Source organism: Chaetodon trifascialis, chromosome 11, assembly GCF_039877785.1.
Source record: "Chaetodon trifascialis isolate fChaTrf1 chromosome 11, fChaTrf1.hap1, whole genome shotgun sequence".
Classification (NCBI taxonomy): Eukaryota; Metazoa; Chordata; class Actinopteri; order Chaetodontiformes; family Chaetodontidae; genus Chaetodon; species Chaetodon trifascialis.
The window spans coordinates 26,841,159-26,856,613 of NC_092066.1; the positions used below are offsets into that span (position 1 = coordinate 26,841,159).

A 15,455-nucleotide genomic window follows, 5' to 3' on the forward strand; every position below is an offset into this window, starting at 1 on the left:
TTTTTTGTTTTTTGTTTTTTTTTTAACATTTATCCAACACACACAACAATAAAAAAATATTGAAAAAAAGAAAAAATAATAATAAATAATAAAAAGAGTTTTTTTTGGTTGTTGTTAATTACACTGAATCTTAAAACAAAACAAAGTTCTCACTTGGGAGCTTACTTCTAAGGATCCTGTCAAACCATGAATGGCAAAACACAAGTTTCCTCCATTATTTGGTAATGCTGTTACTGCATTGGTGCAGCTGGGTGCCACCGAATTTGTTCAGTGTGGGGACCTTGACATCTCTTGGAATTGGCCAGGGGATGTGTTTCCAGGACAGTTTGTCTCTCACAGATTCATAAAGACTCACAAGACTGGCTGCTGATGCAGTGGATTGGAGGACGGGATATCAATGCAACTGAATGGATTTTCCCAGAATTCTGTGCAGCTCTGGTGACATGAGGAAAGGTTTTTCTGAACTACCATCATTCCTCTCCAAGTCATCACCTAGTTGGACCAACAGATGGATGGATGCAAGAAGGGGAAGCATGGGAAGAAAAGCACATATGGATGAATGATGTGTCGATGGAATAAAGTAAATTCATGTAGAGATGAACGATATATGTGTAGATGAATGAGTATGATGGAGATGGAGTGAGTCAAGAATGGAATTCAAGTATGAGGGCAAAGGTCAAATCAAGATGTGTGGATGTGAAGTAGAACAGGAGAATAGCATGGTGCATAAAAACAAAAAGACAAAAAGAAGTCAGTCAGTTTGTTAAATAGACACATGCAAAAAAGATGATCACTCGATTAAACGCTACATGATTCACTCAAATCAGTGTAGCCTCTGGGAAGGTTTTTCTAAATTTGAGACTTGTTTAAATGGAGCCTTGACATGGTTGAAACATACTATTGGAAGGATGACTCTATCAAAAGCTTTAAGAATACCTAAGTTAAGTCACTCAGGAATGCAAACTAGTGCATTAGTGGCATTACCTATTTTTCAGGACAGTTTTAATTAAAACAATGTGAAAATTTGAAATTGTTTGTCTTTTGTTTGTATCTCCACAATTTTCCTCACATGGCAAATTAGTAGATCAGTACATTAATGGATTTCAGGCATAAAAGAGTCATGTTGATATGAGCATTAGAAATGTTCCTGTTTGACATGCAGACAACAATCACTGGATTACTTCCACTGAGAGCATGTAGCACAAATTCAAGTAGTATGTATGTATATGACCCCTGTGTATTCTGATCTGACAAAGTTATGGCTGTGAGAAGGGGTAATATTTAACATAAAATGCATCAACCAAATTCTGTGGCTTAATATACAGAACCTGTTTGTGCACAGTATCAATATGCATATTATTGCATATCTGAAAATTTAACAGATATTCCTTTTTGAAGTGTTCCACAGTTTATTTGCTGACTAAGAATAACTGTCATTCTTACTAAGTCTGTCTTAAAAACAAATAATTTAAAACATAATAATGCATACTGTTTTTTATAAACGTTGGGCCATTATGACCATTGGAGACTGTCAAACCAGTTTATTTTCAGTACGGAGCACCCCATTCTAAAATCAATCACATTGCACTTACAGAAGCAGAGGAAGAGCGTATCAACACATATGGCGTAGACGCTGAAGAAACCATGAGCAATCAGGTAGGCACCTATCATCACTGTCTGATGTGAAAAACACAGAGGTTCAAAAACAGCAGGGTTATACATGGCAAGAAAGACATAAGATGTCTGATGTAATTCACCTCGTACGTGTTCAACAATCTACTGCATATATTTTATACATGTCTTTGTATTTCCATGTCCAGTTCATTGCTTCTTGGGATATATATTCTATATTATATAATCCTGTTGATCAGTGGTAAAGGTAGATGTTATGCAGATTAAGGGTGTCTCTCTGACACAAGCTACATATTCCTACATATTAGTAGGTGCTGCAATTAAAAAAAGGCTGGACAATTGTGGTGTAATTCCTACTATGATTCATAAGTCCTTCCTACGACTGTTACTTTATAGGCAAGCTGAACAATGAGGCCAAAAGATTTTAATTATGTATGTGCATGCATGTACAGTATGATCAGTTCTTGTCTGTGATTGTGTTTGTGACTCTGACCAATAGGGGGACCCAGTAGTAGTTGAGATTGGGCACTTCCTCCTGCATAACAGGGATCTTCCGGGTGAAGAAGAAGAATGCAATAACTCCTGAAACAAACAAACAAACACACACACACACACACACACACACACACACACACACACACACACACACACACACACACTGTCTATATGTTTTCTGATTGCCACATATTTTTTTCTGAAACATAGAATTATTTTTAAAAATAAATTTAGGGGACATGAACAACAACGACATGAACATGAAAGTGGTTCGACCAATGTAAGACTTCCACCTTACAATGTCACTTACCAACTCCTCCTGCTATCAGCACTTTGCCCAGAAACAACAGAAAGTCTGTCACTCTGTCCAGAACTGTAACCCTATAGATACAGAGTCAGAAATTGAGAGATTGAGCCTTGCCACTCATCTTACACAGGTCAGTTCAAAATAGAGTGCCAGGATGCTGCTTGCAGTCACAGCCAGAGAAAAAGGTAACTTGACCTGATTGACCGGCTATGTGTACTGTATTCTGTGAGTATGCTGCTCTGCAGAGGATATTAGCTATGTCTAGAAGAAGAAGAAGAAGAAGAAGAAGAATCTGAGGGACAATCCCCTTTATTTGTCCCACAATTTTTTCATGCACATGCACACACGACATGCAATTGGTGAAACTTGTCCTCCGCATTTATCCCATCCTGGTCGTCCTTCCTCCACGGCAGACCAGGAGCGGTATGGAGTATGAAGTGTGTTCACAGGGGTTTAAACATGATAAATAGCCTCTCTTATAAAGACTAAAATAGCCTCACAAAAATATTTTTTTTTAATATCAGAAAATGTTCACTCTGATCCTCCAAAATGGGTCTTTCTGAGACCCCATAAATTCAAAATTCAAATGACCAAAGGCTTAATATATCCATCCATTATCTATACCGCATATCCCTTTCGGGGTTGTGGGGGGGCTGGAGCCTATCCCAGCTACAATGGGCGAGAGGCGGGGTACACCCTGAACCGCCAGCCGATTGCAGGGCCACATACAAGGACAAACAAACATTCACACTCACACTCACACCTACGGACAATTTAGAGTCATCAATTAACCTAATGAGCATGTTTTTGGTCTGTGGGAGGAAGCCGGAGTACCCGGAGAGAACCCACGCATGCACAGGAAGAACATGCAAACTTCACACAGAAAGGCCCCGCCTGACCCGGGGATCAAACCGGCAACCTTCTTGCTGTGAGGCACGCGCACTACCTGCTGCGCACCGTGCAGCCGGCTTAATATATAAAAGGCTTAATATTATATAAAATTTAAGACATTGTAAGATTTTTTTAAAAGACTGCAAGAGGACAGACAATGCTTCAGCAACACGTTTGCATGTTTCACAATGTCTTATAAACTTCAACATTGTCACAAGTCATTGCAAGATCTGTTGAGGAGTCTACTGACGTTCTTGTGAAGGACATCTGTACATATGCCAGATAAATTTAACCTTTTTTTAGATATCATTCTAGCCAGCTTATGCTTGCTTCCTGATGTTAAGTCTGGCAGCTTATGCTAACATTACAAGGCAGCACTTTTTCTGGAGTCTATAACCTAGATTGCATTAGCATTAGCTCAATCTTGGGATTTCTTTTAAACATGGCATTACATATCACTTTCTCATCTCCCCTGAGTTCTTTGTCTTCTCTGCCCAAGGGGGTCTATTTACAGACACACAGTGGCTACAGGGGGTGTGTCAAGTTGTAAAGTGGGTGTCTCATGCATGTGTGTTGTGTAGTCTATGACACTGCAGAAAGATCATATTTATGAATTGTACTATGGAGAAGTGATGTCCCACCCTACTCTGCCTCAGTGGCTTACCCTGATATTCTTTCTTCAACCTTAACTGATTATTACTTCTAATGCCTAAAGCTAATCAACCCAACTAAATGCAATCACTAGCCAGTAGTGATGGGAATTCCGGCTCTTTTAAGAGAGCCAGATCTCAGAAAGAAAATACGATTTTCACAATTAAGGTCCCATATTATGAAAAACTCACTTTTTTGGGTCTCTGGTGCTGCCACACACATACAAAGTGTGACCGTCCGCACTTTTTTGAGTGAGATACGGATCTCTGTAAGCACCCTGTCTACAGCTTCCACACAAGCCCACGTAAGAAGGGGGCACATTTGTATATTCCCACCCACCATCCACCACCACCACCCTCCCCGTGGAGATTCAGTCATTATTTTGAATATGTTCAACGGAAGGAAAATAACTTGATGGTGAAGTGCACACTCTGCCCGGGTAACCACCCACCGCTGGTAACTATACCTCCAATTTGAAGAAGCACCTGGAGCGACAGCACAGACACATCAAGCCTGTTGTGAAGCAAAGGAGTGACATGAACAAGCAGCCCCGCAAGCAGCAAAAACTTTCATTTGAGCATAAAGTGCTACCAACATCAAAATCCGAGATAAATAAGCTTGTTGCCTTGTAGGTAGTAGAAGAAATGTTACCTCTTTCTACCATCGAATCGCTGTCTTTTCAAAAGATAATCGGCAAAATACCGATAGCAGGGGGAGACCAGCCATTTCAGGAAAACCTTCACAGTGTACCTAGATAAATGTTATGCCATGATGGAAAGTGACATGATAGACATGATAGACAGTGCCAGTCTGTTGTTGGTGTAATAAAGACCCTAAAGAACACTCCTACTTTGTCTGTTCTCCCTCCATCTGATGCATCTCAGGCAATTATAGAGTAATAATGTAAAAAATGTAACTAGTAATATAACTAGTTACTTTCTCCAGGGAGTAATAAAGTAAAGTAAGGCATTACTATTTTTGAGAGTAATGTGTAATATGCAATATATTACTTTTTTGAGTAAGTAGCCCCAACACTGCTCTCCACCCACCAGATACAGCGTCACCTTCTCACAGATCCACTGTTACATTATCGAAAGCACCGTGCTATGAATCATGTCCAGGCGCCACAGGCATTGTTCTGTTGTTGGCTGTAAAGAGGAGCACAAATCGCTCCATCGGCTCCCAGCCGCAGAGGACAGAAGAGCACCATGGACTAAATTCTTTTTTGAAGGCAACGTCCCCATTACAATTGACAAAAACCTGTTGGTGTGTGCTAACCACTTCGAGGCTGTTTCTCCAACCTCGGTCAGTACGAGGCAGGATTAGCCGGGAGGCTTTTTCTAAAGTAAGGGTCACTTCCAGCTTTGCGTGGAATACCTGCAGACGAGGGACATATCAGTACACAGATAATTAGCTGTGTGTTTCTTTTGTAGATTAGCGCGAACTCTTGCATGTTGTAGCGTGTCTTTTGCCATTGAGAACTATGTCAGGCTAACCGCTAGCTTCAAGACTAACTTCAGTTATCAAAGGTTAGCTCGCTGCTACCGTAGCTTTTGGTACATAACACCACAAGTTAGAGTAGAACCCAAACATTCTGTGTAATACTTTTCTGACTTGCAAATGATTTAGTGTATGTTCAAGGGAGATGCCAGCATTTACAAATATTTAGCTGTGTTCATTTTGCAGTTTTACACGAACCAACCAAGAAGTGTTTTGCCACATAGCACAAGCTAAGGCTAACCGCTAGCTTCTAGTTAGCAATCAGCACGGTCTCCATATGCAAACCCAGCGACCCGGACGGTCAAGCAATACATACACAGATGCTCCGCTGGGTCTAAGCTTTGGGAATTTGTGAAAATAATGGATTTGGAAATATTTTCTAAACTGGAGTATGTTAGAAAAGCCCAGGGCAAAACGAGTGTATGGTTGAGACTGCTACATCACACCACAACTTACACTCCAGGCCAACAACTTTGTGCAATGAGTTTCTTCTCTTAGAGTTTATTTATGAGTGATCCTTTTTTACACTGTATGTAGCTGTTGGCATAGCTATGTAGCCTATGCACTATGCACTATACGATGTGGCTTTCTTTGTGAATGATAATTATTATTAATGTACCGGTAGCAATGTTATAGTTGTATGTAGCCTATGCATCTGGCTCAGTTTTGAAGCAGATGAAATGTATAAACTACAAAATAAGTAGGCTAATAAAGAGAACTTTATGAATACAGTTTCATGTGTGATGTGATGTCCCTTTAGTGGTGCTTCTGGATAAAAACGATACAGGTAGTGCAAAAAGGAGGTGCATGCCATGAACTCTTTTTGGAGTTTAAAATATAGCTATTCATTAATAGTAAAGGTGCATATACTGCATTCACATGTGTTTCATCCAGTTTAACCATCCACTTCGTTCGTGTCAGACAAGAAGATTGCTCTTCCTTCCTTCAAACTCCATTTAAATTGCATGTTTAACAACCCAGTTTTAATAATAATAATAATAATAATCGGGGATTAATCCCCAAACCCCCTATTTGGTAGGTACTGATTAACACATCTGAACACTTTCTACCACAATATAGACCTTATCAATTTTGCTAAAGTGGTGATCAGGCCCACCCAGACTTAATCCACGCCCACCCATCTGTCACGTTCTGCGTCCACCACTGCTTTATCAAACTTTACTGCATTTGCAGTCACTCATCTTCTCACCTTTCTAGTGTTTTGTCTGTCACGGCTCTGTGTGTGTGTGTGTGTGTGTGTGTGTGTGTGTGTGTGTGTGTGTGTGTGTGTGTACGCACGTGCGCTGTGTCTGTAACCCCTGCTCCTCCCCCTCCTGCACAGTGCGTACACACTGAAGCCATCACACATCATGTAGTTGACCAATCACGTGCGGCTTGAATGGAAAAAAGGCAAGGAGAAAAAAACAAAAACCCCAAAGCGGCTCCCACTCCGGCTATCACCTCCGATCATTCACTTCAAAGAGCCAGCTCTAAGAGACATTTCGTTCACGACCGACACATCACTACTAGTCAGTGAGAGGCAAAGTAGGGTGGGTCATCCCTTTGCTAGAGAAAGATTTATAATGTTGCCTCTGTCTCTGTCTGCTGTCACTGAACAGTGCACAGTGTGGCAACATGACAAAGAAGCAGAACCTGCTCCTTGGTCCTCTTGTGTTCACTTGAAGTACTGATTGGCTAACAAGTAGAACCTTTTAGAACCAAGTTAGACTTTGGAGAAGCTTTTTGTTCTCTAAATAACCCTAAAATGCATACAACATAACGTTTACTCGTTACAACATAACGTTTACTCGTGCTGACGTGCTGACGTAAGCGTATCGTCTCACTTCCTGTTTCTGGTTGCTGCCTTACGAGTAGTGTGCGTTTGTCGCTCTTGTTCCTCTGAGTGTAATTTGCTCTGTGTTTTGTTACAGCGGCCTTTTATCCGCGCTCTAGAGTAACATTAGTTCTGCTCAAGCACCCATAAGTCTGTTTATTTAGCGACCGTCAATTTTATTTGTCTACGCGCTTGTCTGCTCTGCTAGCTATACCAACTTAGCCTAGCAGCTAGCGATGGCTTCTCTCTGTCCCTCTCCAGCTCTCTCCTGCTTGGTGTGTCACATGTTTAGCTACTCCTCTGCCTCCTTTAGTGATACTGGTACGTGTAATAAATGTAGTTTATTTGGTGAGTTGGAGGCGAGGCTTAGTGAATTGGAAGTGCGGCTCCGCACCATGGAAACAAAACCATTAGCCATAGTTAGCCAGGCCCCCGTAGTCGGTGCGGACCGACCAAGTGCAGCTCCGGCTAGCCGTCCCTCGACAGCTCCCGAGCAGCCGGGAAACCAGGGAGGCTGGGTGACTGTTCGAAGGAAGCATAGTCCCAAGCTGAAGCCCACAGGTCACCACCAACCGCTTCATGTTTCTAACAGGTTCTCCCCACTCGGCGACACACCCGCTGAGAAACCAACTCTGATTATTGGCAGCTCCATTTTGAGAAATGTGAAGTTAGCGACACCAGCGACCATAGTCAAATGCCTGCCGGGGGCCAGAGCGGGCGACGTCGAATCAAATTTGAAACTGCTGGCTAAGGATAAGCGTAAATACCGTAAGATTGTTATTCACGTCGGCGGTAATGACACCCGGTTACGCCAATCGGAGGTCACTAAAATTAATGTGGAATCGGTGTGTACATATGCTAAAACGATGTCGGACTCCGTAGTTTTCTCTGGACCCCTGCCAAATCTGACCAGTGATGATATGTTTAGCCGCATGTCATCGTTCAATCGCTGGCTGTCGAGGTGGTGTCCAGCAAACGGTGTGGGCTTCATTGATAATTGGCAGACTTTCTGGGGAAGACCTGGTCTGATTAGGAGAGACGACATCCATCCCACTTTGGAGGGAGCAGCTCTCATCTCTAGAAATCTGACCGATTTTATTTATGAACCTAACCCCTGACAACTCAGAGTTGAGACCAGGAGGCAGAGCTGCAGTCCTACACGCTTCTCTGCGCCTCCATTAGAGCAGTTACCCACCCAACACTCCATAGAGACTGTGTCTGCCCCCCGACCACGTAAACTAAGTAAACCAAAAGTACAGAGAAGAGGAGTTAAACATAAGAATCTAATTAAAATTAGAACAACCTCTGCAATAGTACAACAAGATAGGAGAATTAAATGTGGACTCCTTAACATCAGATCTCTGTCCTCTAAAGCTGTTCTAGTAAATGAGTTAATATCAGACCATAATGTTGATTTATTTTGTCTGACTGAAACCTGGCTGTGTCCTGAAGAGTATGTGAGCCTAAATGAAGCTACTCCTCCGAGCCATATTAATACTCACATTCCTCGAGGCAGCGGCAGAGGAGGTGGAGTTGCAGCCATTTTTGACTCAAGCCTTTTGATCAACCCTAAACCTAAACTCAACTATAACTCATTTGAAAGCCTTGTTCTCACTCTTTCTCATGAGAAATGGAAAACAGTGCAGCCACTTTTATTTGTTGTAGTATACCGCTCTCCTGGTCCTTACTCCGAATTTATAGCTGAGTTCTCAGAGTTTCTATCAAGTTTAGTTCTTGAAGCAGATAAAGTAATTATTGTAGGTGACTTTAATGTACATGTCGACGTTGATAATGACAGCCTTAGCACTGCGTTTATCTCAATATTAGACTCAGTTGGCTTCCGCCAGAATGTACATGAACCGACTCACTGTTTTAACCACACCCTCGACCTTGTTCTGACATATGGCATTGAAATCGAAGACTTAATAGTCTCCTCACAGAATCCTCTTTTATCAGACCATCATTTAATAACTTTCGAATTCATATTACCAGACTACCAGCCAGTAGGCAAAAATTCTTATACCAGACTCCTGTCTGATAGTGCTGTAGCTAAATTTAAGGATATGATCCCATCAGTATTTAATTCAATGCCATGTCTCAATACAACAGAGGAGTCTTATGCTAACGTTAGTCCCTCCCAGACTGACTTCCTGGTTGATAGTGCTACAGGATCGTTGCGTATGACACTTGACTCTGTTGCTCCCCTAAAAAAGAAGAAAATTAAACAGAGGAGGTTAGCTCCATGGTATACTCCTCAAACCCGCAAATTAAAGCAAACTTCACGGAAAATAGAAAGGAAATGGCGTTCTACCAATTTGGAAGAATTTCGGTCCGCCTGGCAAGACAGTCTTAAAATATACAGGAAAGCCCTCCGCAGTGCCAGGGCAGCCTATTACTCTGCACTAATAGAGGAAAATAAGAACAATCCCAGGTTTCTCTTCAGCACTGTAGCCAGGCTGACAGAGAGCCATAATTCTATTGAACCATGTATTCCTTTAGCTCTGAACAGTAATGACTTCATGAGCTTCTTTAATGATAAAATTCTAACTATTAGAGACAGAATTCATCGACTCCTGCCGTTAACAGGTACTGTTTTGTCTTCAAACGCAGAAATCGTAGAAACTGTTCTTGTTCTTTTACTCCTGTTGACCTTCACCAACTAATTTCAATAATTTCATCATCAAAATCATCTACCTGTATTTTAGATCCTATCCCGACTAAGCTGTTTAAAGAAGTATTACCTCTAATTGACTCTTCAGTTTTAGACATGATCAATCTCTCTTTATCAACAGGCTACGTACCACAGTCCTTTAAAGTAGCTGTGATAAAACCGCTACTGAAAAAGCCTACTCTTGATCCAGGGGTTTTAGCCAACTATAGACCGATATCCAACCTTCCCTTTCTCTCAAAAACTCTTGAGAAAGCAGTTGCCAATCAGCTGTGCGACTTTCTAAACAATAATAGTTTATTCGAGAATTTCCAGTCAGGATTTAGACAGCACTGGTTAAAGTTACAAATGACCTTCTAATTGCATCTGATAAAGGATTTGTCTCTGTACTAGTCTTATTGGATCTTAGTGCTGCATTTAACACCATTGACCATGGCATCCTATTGCAGACACTGGAACATTTCATTGGCATTAAGGGAACTGCGCTAAGCTGGTTTAAATCCTACCTGTCAGATCGCTCTCAGTTTGTACGCGTTAATGACGACTCCTCTGTGCTCACTAAAGTCAGCTATGGAGTTCCGCAGGGTTCTGTGCTTGGACCAATTCTATTCACCTTATATATGCTTCCTTTAGGTAAGATTATCAGGAAGCACTCAATAAATTTTCATTGCTATGTAGATGATACCCAGCTATATTTATCAATGAAACCGGAAGAAACCAGTCAGTTAACTAGACTACAAGCATGTCTTCATGACATAAAGACCTGGATGACCTGCAATTTTCTGATGCTAAACTCGGACAAAACTGAAGTTATAGTAGTAGGCCCTAAACATCTTAGAAAGTCACTTTCTGATGACATAGCAGCTATGGATGGCATTGCGCTGGCCTCCAGCACCACTGTAAAGAATCTGGGAGTCATCTTTGACCAAGACATGTCCTTTCACTCCCATGTAAAACAAATTTCAAGGACTGCCTTTTTTCACCTACGTAATATCGCAAAAATCCGGCATATTTTGTCTCAAAATGATGCAGAAAAACTAGTCCATGCATTCGTAACTTCCAGGCTGGATTATTGCAATTCTTTACTATCAGGCTGCCCAAATTCGTTGCTTAATATTCTCCAGTTGCTCCAGAACGCTGCAGCACGTGTTCTGACAAAAACCAGGAAGCGAGATCATATTTCTCCAATACTCGCCACTTTGCACTGGCTCCCTGTTAAGTTTAGAATAGAGTTTAAAATTCTCCTCCTTACTTACAAAACCATAAATGGCCAGGCACCTTCTTATCTTAAAGAGCTCATAGTACCTTATTGCCCTACTCGAACACTGCGTTCCCAGAACGCAGGTCTACTTATGGTTCCTAAAGTCTCAAAAAGCAGAACAGGAGTCAGAGCATTTAGCTATCAAGCTCCTCTCCTGTGGAACCATCTTCCAGTCTTTGTCCGGGATGCAGACACTGTCTCTACATTTAAGAGTAGGCTTAAAACTTTCCTTTTTGATAAAGCTTATAGTTAGGGCTGGCTCAGGCTTGTCCTGGACCAGCCCCTAGTTATGCTGCTATAGGATTAGACTGTCGGGGGACCTCCAAAGATACACCGAGCTCCTCTGTCCTTCTGTCCCTCTCCATCTGCACGCTTTCATGTCCTACCACGGCGTGTTACTAACTTAGCTCCTTCCCCGGAGTCTCTGTGCTTTGTCGTCTTGCAGGTTCCCATGGACAGTGGCTGAATCTGGATTGTGGATTTCAGCTGCATCTCCTGCCTTGGCCCTGCCTGACATCCACTGCAACTGCTACTGCTGTTATTACATCCACTGTCACTGTTACTGTGACTGCATGTCTGTCTCTCTGTCTCTGTCTCTCTCTCTCTCTCTCTGACTGCATTTCTGTCTGTCTGTCTGTCTGTCTGTCTCACTCTCCCTCTCTTGCTCTTCCTCTCTCACCCAACCGGTCGAGGCAGATGGCCGCCCACCCAGAGTCTGGTTCTGCTCGAGGTTTCTGCCTGTTAAAAGGAAGTTTTTCCTCGCCACTGTCGCCAAGTGCTTGCTCATGGGGGAATTGTTGGTTTGTAGATAAAAGAGCTTGGTCTGTACCAGCTCTATATGGAAAGTGTCCTGAGACAACTTCTGTTGTGATTTGGCGCTATACAAATAAAATTGAATTGAATTGAACATAAAAAAAAAAAAAAAAAAAAAAAAAATCCCATATAAGTTGTGACAGAATAAGAGTATGAGAAAAACAGTGCCTTTAAAAGACCCAGAATTAGTGGACCACTAAACTAGTCTGAAAAGCATTGAGCCTCCTTACCTGACTACATTCCTCATCAGTAGGAAGAAGGCTTCTCTGGCTGAGGTGCATAAGTTCTTACCGTAAATTGCCACCTGGTGGAGAGAGATAAAAATCTCAATATCACAAGGTTGTTGAATGAATGAATGGTGGATAGGTAGTATTCATACTACTCATGCTAAAAAGCACTACTTTACTCAACTCACCATGATATAAGCATTATGGTTCATGTAGCGTATTAATTTCTCCAAACACCAGAAACAGCATTTCAGACAATGCATTATGAACTTGGACAGGCTGTTGTCAACACCTATATGGATAAACATGTTCAAGATCAGTATAGTGATAATGAAAGCAATTATAGGAGTAGAGAGGAACTGTATATGTGTTACTGTGAATGTGTATACCTTTTAGTTTCTGCTCCAAGTATTCCAGTATTATCCGGACAAATTGGACAACTGAAAGAATTAGGGCTCCAAATGCCAAAGACCCTGTGTGATACCTGAAGATTGTTACACACAAGACTGTCTGTTATTTTACCTTACATTATCAATTTGGGATTAAAAATGAAAGAGTACCAATTTTACATGCTTGTATATACTTCGAAAAATGATGAATCGCAGGCTTGGTCTTCTGAGTGTGTCCTGACCTGATAGCCCTGCTGAATGATGATAAGAGTGGACATGGTGGAATATCTTGAGGCTTCCTCTTGGCCCAGTAGTAGCTTGCAAATGTCCCAGCCAGGGTGCACTGCTCCAAGGCCAAGCTGAAGTTGACCAGCCAGAGGAAGACCAATAGGTTGGACAGCTGTAGCAGGAAGAGGTAGCGGTGGTAGAATGTCTCCCCGCCATAGAAGGCAAACAGACACTGAGAACCCTGACACAGCTCTACTTTGGAGATGTCGGTTCTGTTGAAGGTCTGACAGTGACATGAGGGGGAAAACAGAGAGAGTTATTTACTAGGGTTGTGCAATATGAATTTTATTCATTAATTTCTGGTGTATTTTAATACAGAATTTATAAGTTTTCAAATATGTTGGTTACGTGTAATTGTTGTAATTATTTTTTTCTTAGAAATGTACATTCACATTGAGTCAAACCTAAATTTCCAAAAAGTGCAAAAAAATCTTTTTATATTTTTTATGTAAAAAGTGAAAGTGAAAGGTTACCTGATGCGATACAAGATGCTAGTTAAATATGTAAAGAGGTGAAACAGTGCTACAAAGAATTTCTTATTTCTATATTTTAATTTATTTTCAGGCCATTTAGTGGGTAGCAGACAGTAGAAAGATGCCAAATTGAGAGATTTTGTCAATCAAGTAAAGTCAACAAAATTTAACTACTATTACTAACCTAAGAATATGTTTGTATGACAAAAGTCCTAATGTGTATTTTGTGAATGAAACTTAAATGGTGACAGTATGTGTTAAAAAAGTGCTTGTCAAGTCCTCAAACAGCATCTGAAACCCCTTCCCCCATCACTTTTTCAATGCCAGGACAAGACCAGACTACAATGGACAGTTCAGATTACAAAAAAAAATCATTGGTGCCAACCTGCCTGTCTCTGGGTCTGGTAGGCACAAGGGGTATCAATTAATATTCTAAATTCCAATTTATATTTCAATTGTGCAATAATTCATACATTCCATTGTGAAAATTAATATTTGATTGTAGGAACAAGAAAGCAGTGGCACCAGCACTGAATGCAGCACATGATGATGGAAAGGAAACACAAAACAGTTTCTGCTGTCTTGTAATTAGTCTAAATGTACTGGGCTGTTTAAGTTCGACATACTTAAGTCTCTCCATTCATAAAAAAAAAAAAAAAAAAAAAAAAAAAGTTAGATGTGAAAATATTCTGGCTCCATACAGTTTTACCCTGCTCCTCCTCTGTCTCCCTCCTCTCCTGACTCGGTGACTTAAGAGTTTGTTTAAACCAATCCAGAATTGGTGATGTTGGAACAGTGAAAAATGAACCAAAAAGGTTTTGGTGAGATTTGTATTGTTTCTGTTGCATTTGAATGAATGAAGTCTGGTGGCTTTGGTGATATATCAGGTGTTTGTAGTTAAACAAAAAGGATCTCACTCTTTGACAAAAAGGTACTTCCATGGGGATACTTTTGATAATGTTGTTGTCCACCAGACCTGCCAACCTCAGACCTGCCAACTTGTACTCATTTTGCGTAGCAAGTACGCAACACGTTCATTGAACGATAGTTCATGAACTCATTTATATTTTGGGCCAACTTGAACTGAACGTACTGGGCAGGGAGGAAGGGGCGGGGATGTTACGCAATAGGTTCGGCAGGCTCGTTATTCTCCACTTTTCTACAGTGATTGGCTGAAACTGCTTCACCACGCTGCTGCATTGTGTTGTCAGACATGAGTACCGCACATGCACATTTGCCACAGAACTCACATGTCCGCAGCTTTTTGCATAGTTTCGGGGGGCGAGTCATACCAGCATATTTAGATGTCAAATTGCATACTTGCTGTGCAAAATGCATACAGGTTGGCAGGTCTGGTCCACTGTTAGTGGATGTTCATTGATGCTGCACAGATGCACAGGCAGAAGTTAAATAAGTAAAGGATTTTTAAAGTTTATTATATATTGTTATGTTAGACAATATGTTATGCATTATTATTATGTAATGTGTGGGTATGTAGATCTTGTAGTACATCTACTTTCTCCTGTCTTTGAGGAAGGCAGAAGAAGAAGAAGATGATGATGAAGAAGAAGAAGAAGAAGAAGAAGAAGAAGAAGAAGAAAAGAAGAAGAAGAAGAATCAGGGGGACAATCCCCTTTATTTGTCACACATTTTACAGACACGCTGAACACGCCATGCAAATTGGTGAAGTTTGTCTTCCGCTTTTATCCCATCCTGGTTGTCCTTCCTCCGCGGCAGACCAGGAGTGGTGGGCTGCTATCCAACCAGCGCCCGGGGACCCAGTTTCGTTCATCACCATTGGTCAGGTGGTTTGTTTTTAGTTGTTTTTAGTGGGGTTTTTTTTTTTTTTAAGGAGGAAACCCCAGGTGAACATGGGGAGAACATGCAAACTCCACATAGAAAGGCCCCCTTTTTCCTCGCGCAGGCACCGAAGGCATAGTGGAGGACATACCACCAGGGCCCACAGCGGGATTTGAACTGGGACCTTCTAGCTGTGAGGCGAAGTGGGTGGTACCTACATGCATTC

At 41.4% G+C, this 15,455-nt stretch overlaps 2 protein-coding genes across 2 annotated transcripts in view; one reads left to right on the forward strand and one right to left on the reverse strand.

Annotated features, from left to right (window-relative positions):
- Nucleotides 1-363: 363 nt before the first annotated feature.
- The window catches only part of LOC139339140 (choline transporter-like protein 5-A), a 167,729-nt gene continuing 152,637 nt past the window's right edge, over nucleotides 364-15,455 (reverse strand). Inside the window, exons 15-22 of the mRNA XM_070974623.1 lie at nucleotides 12,911-13,179; nucleotides 12,669-12,763; nucleotides 12,468-12,571; nucleotides 12,283-12,356; nucleotides 2,438-2,508; nucleotides 2,126-2,214; nucleotides 1,593-1,677; nucleotides 364-492 (exon numbers count right to left, since the gene is read on the reverse strand). Coding sequence (XP_070830724.1) covers nucleotides 395-492; nucleotides 1,593-1,677; nucleotides 2,126-2,214; nucleotides 2,438-2,508; nucleotides 12,283-12,356; nucleotides 12,468-12,571; nucleotides 12,669-12,763; nucleotides 12,911-13,179 — 885 coding nt within the window. The 3' untranslated portion in view covers nucleotides 364-394. The remainder of the gene's footprint in view (nucleotides 493-1,592; nucleotides 1,678-2,125; nucleotides 2,215-2,437; nucleotides 2,509-12,282; nucleotides 12,357-12,467; nucleotides 12,572-12,668; nucleotides 12,764-12,910; nucleotides 13,180-15,455) is intronic.
- On the forward strand, nucleotides 7,547-8,428 carry LOC139338474 (uncharacterized). The gene has a single exon (XM_070973508.1). The coding sequence runs from the start codon at nucleotides 7,547-7,549 to the stop codon at nucleotides 8,426-8,428; it is 882 nt and encodes a 293-aa protein (XP_070829609.1).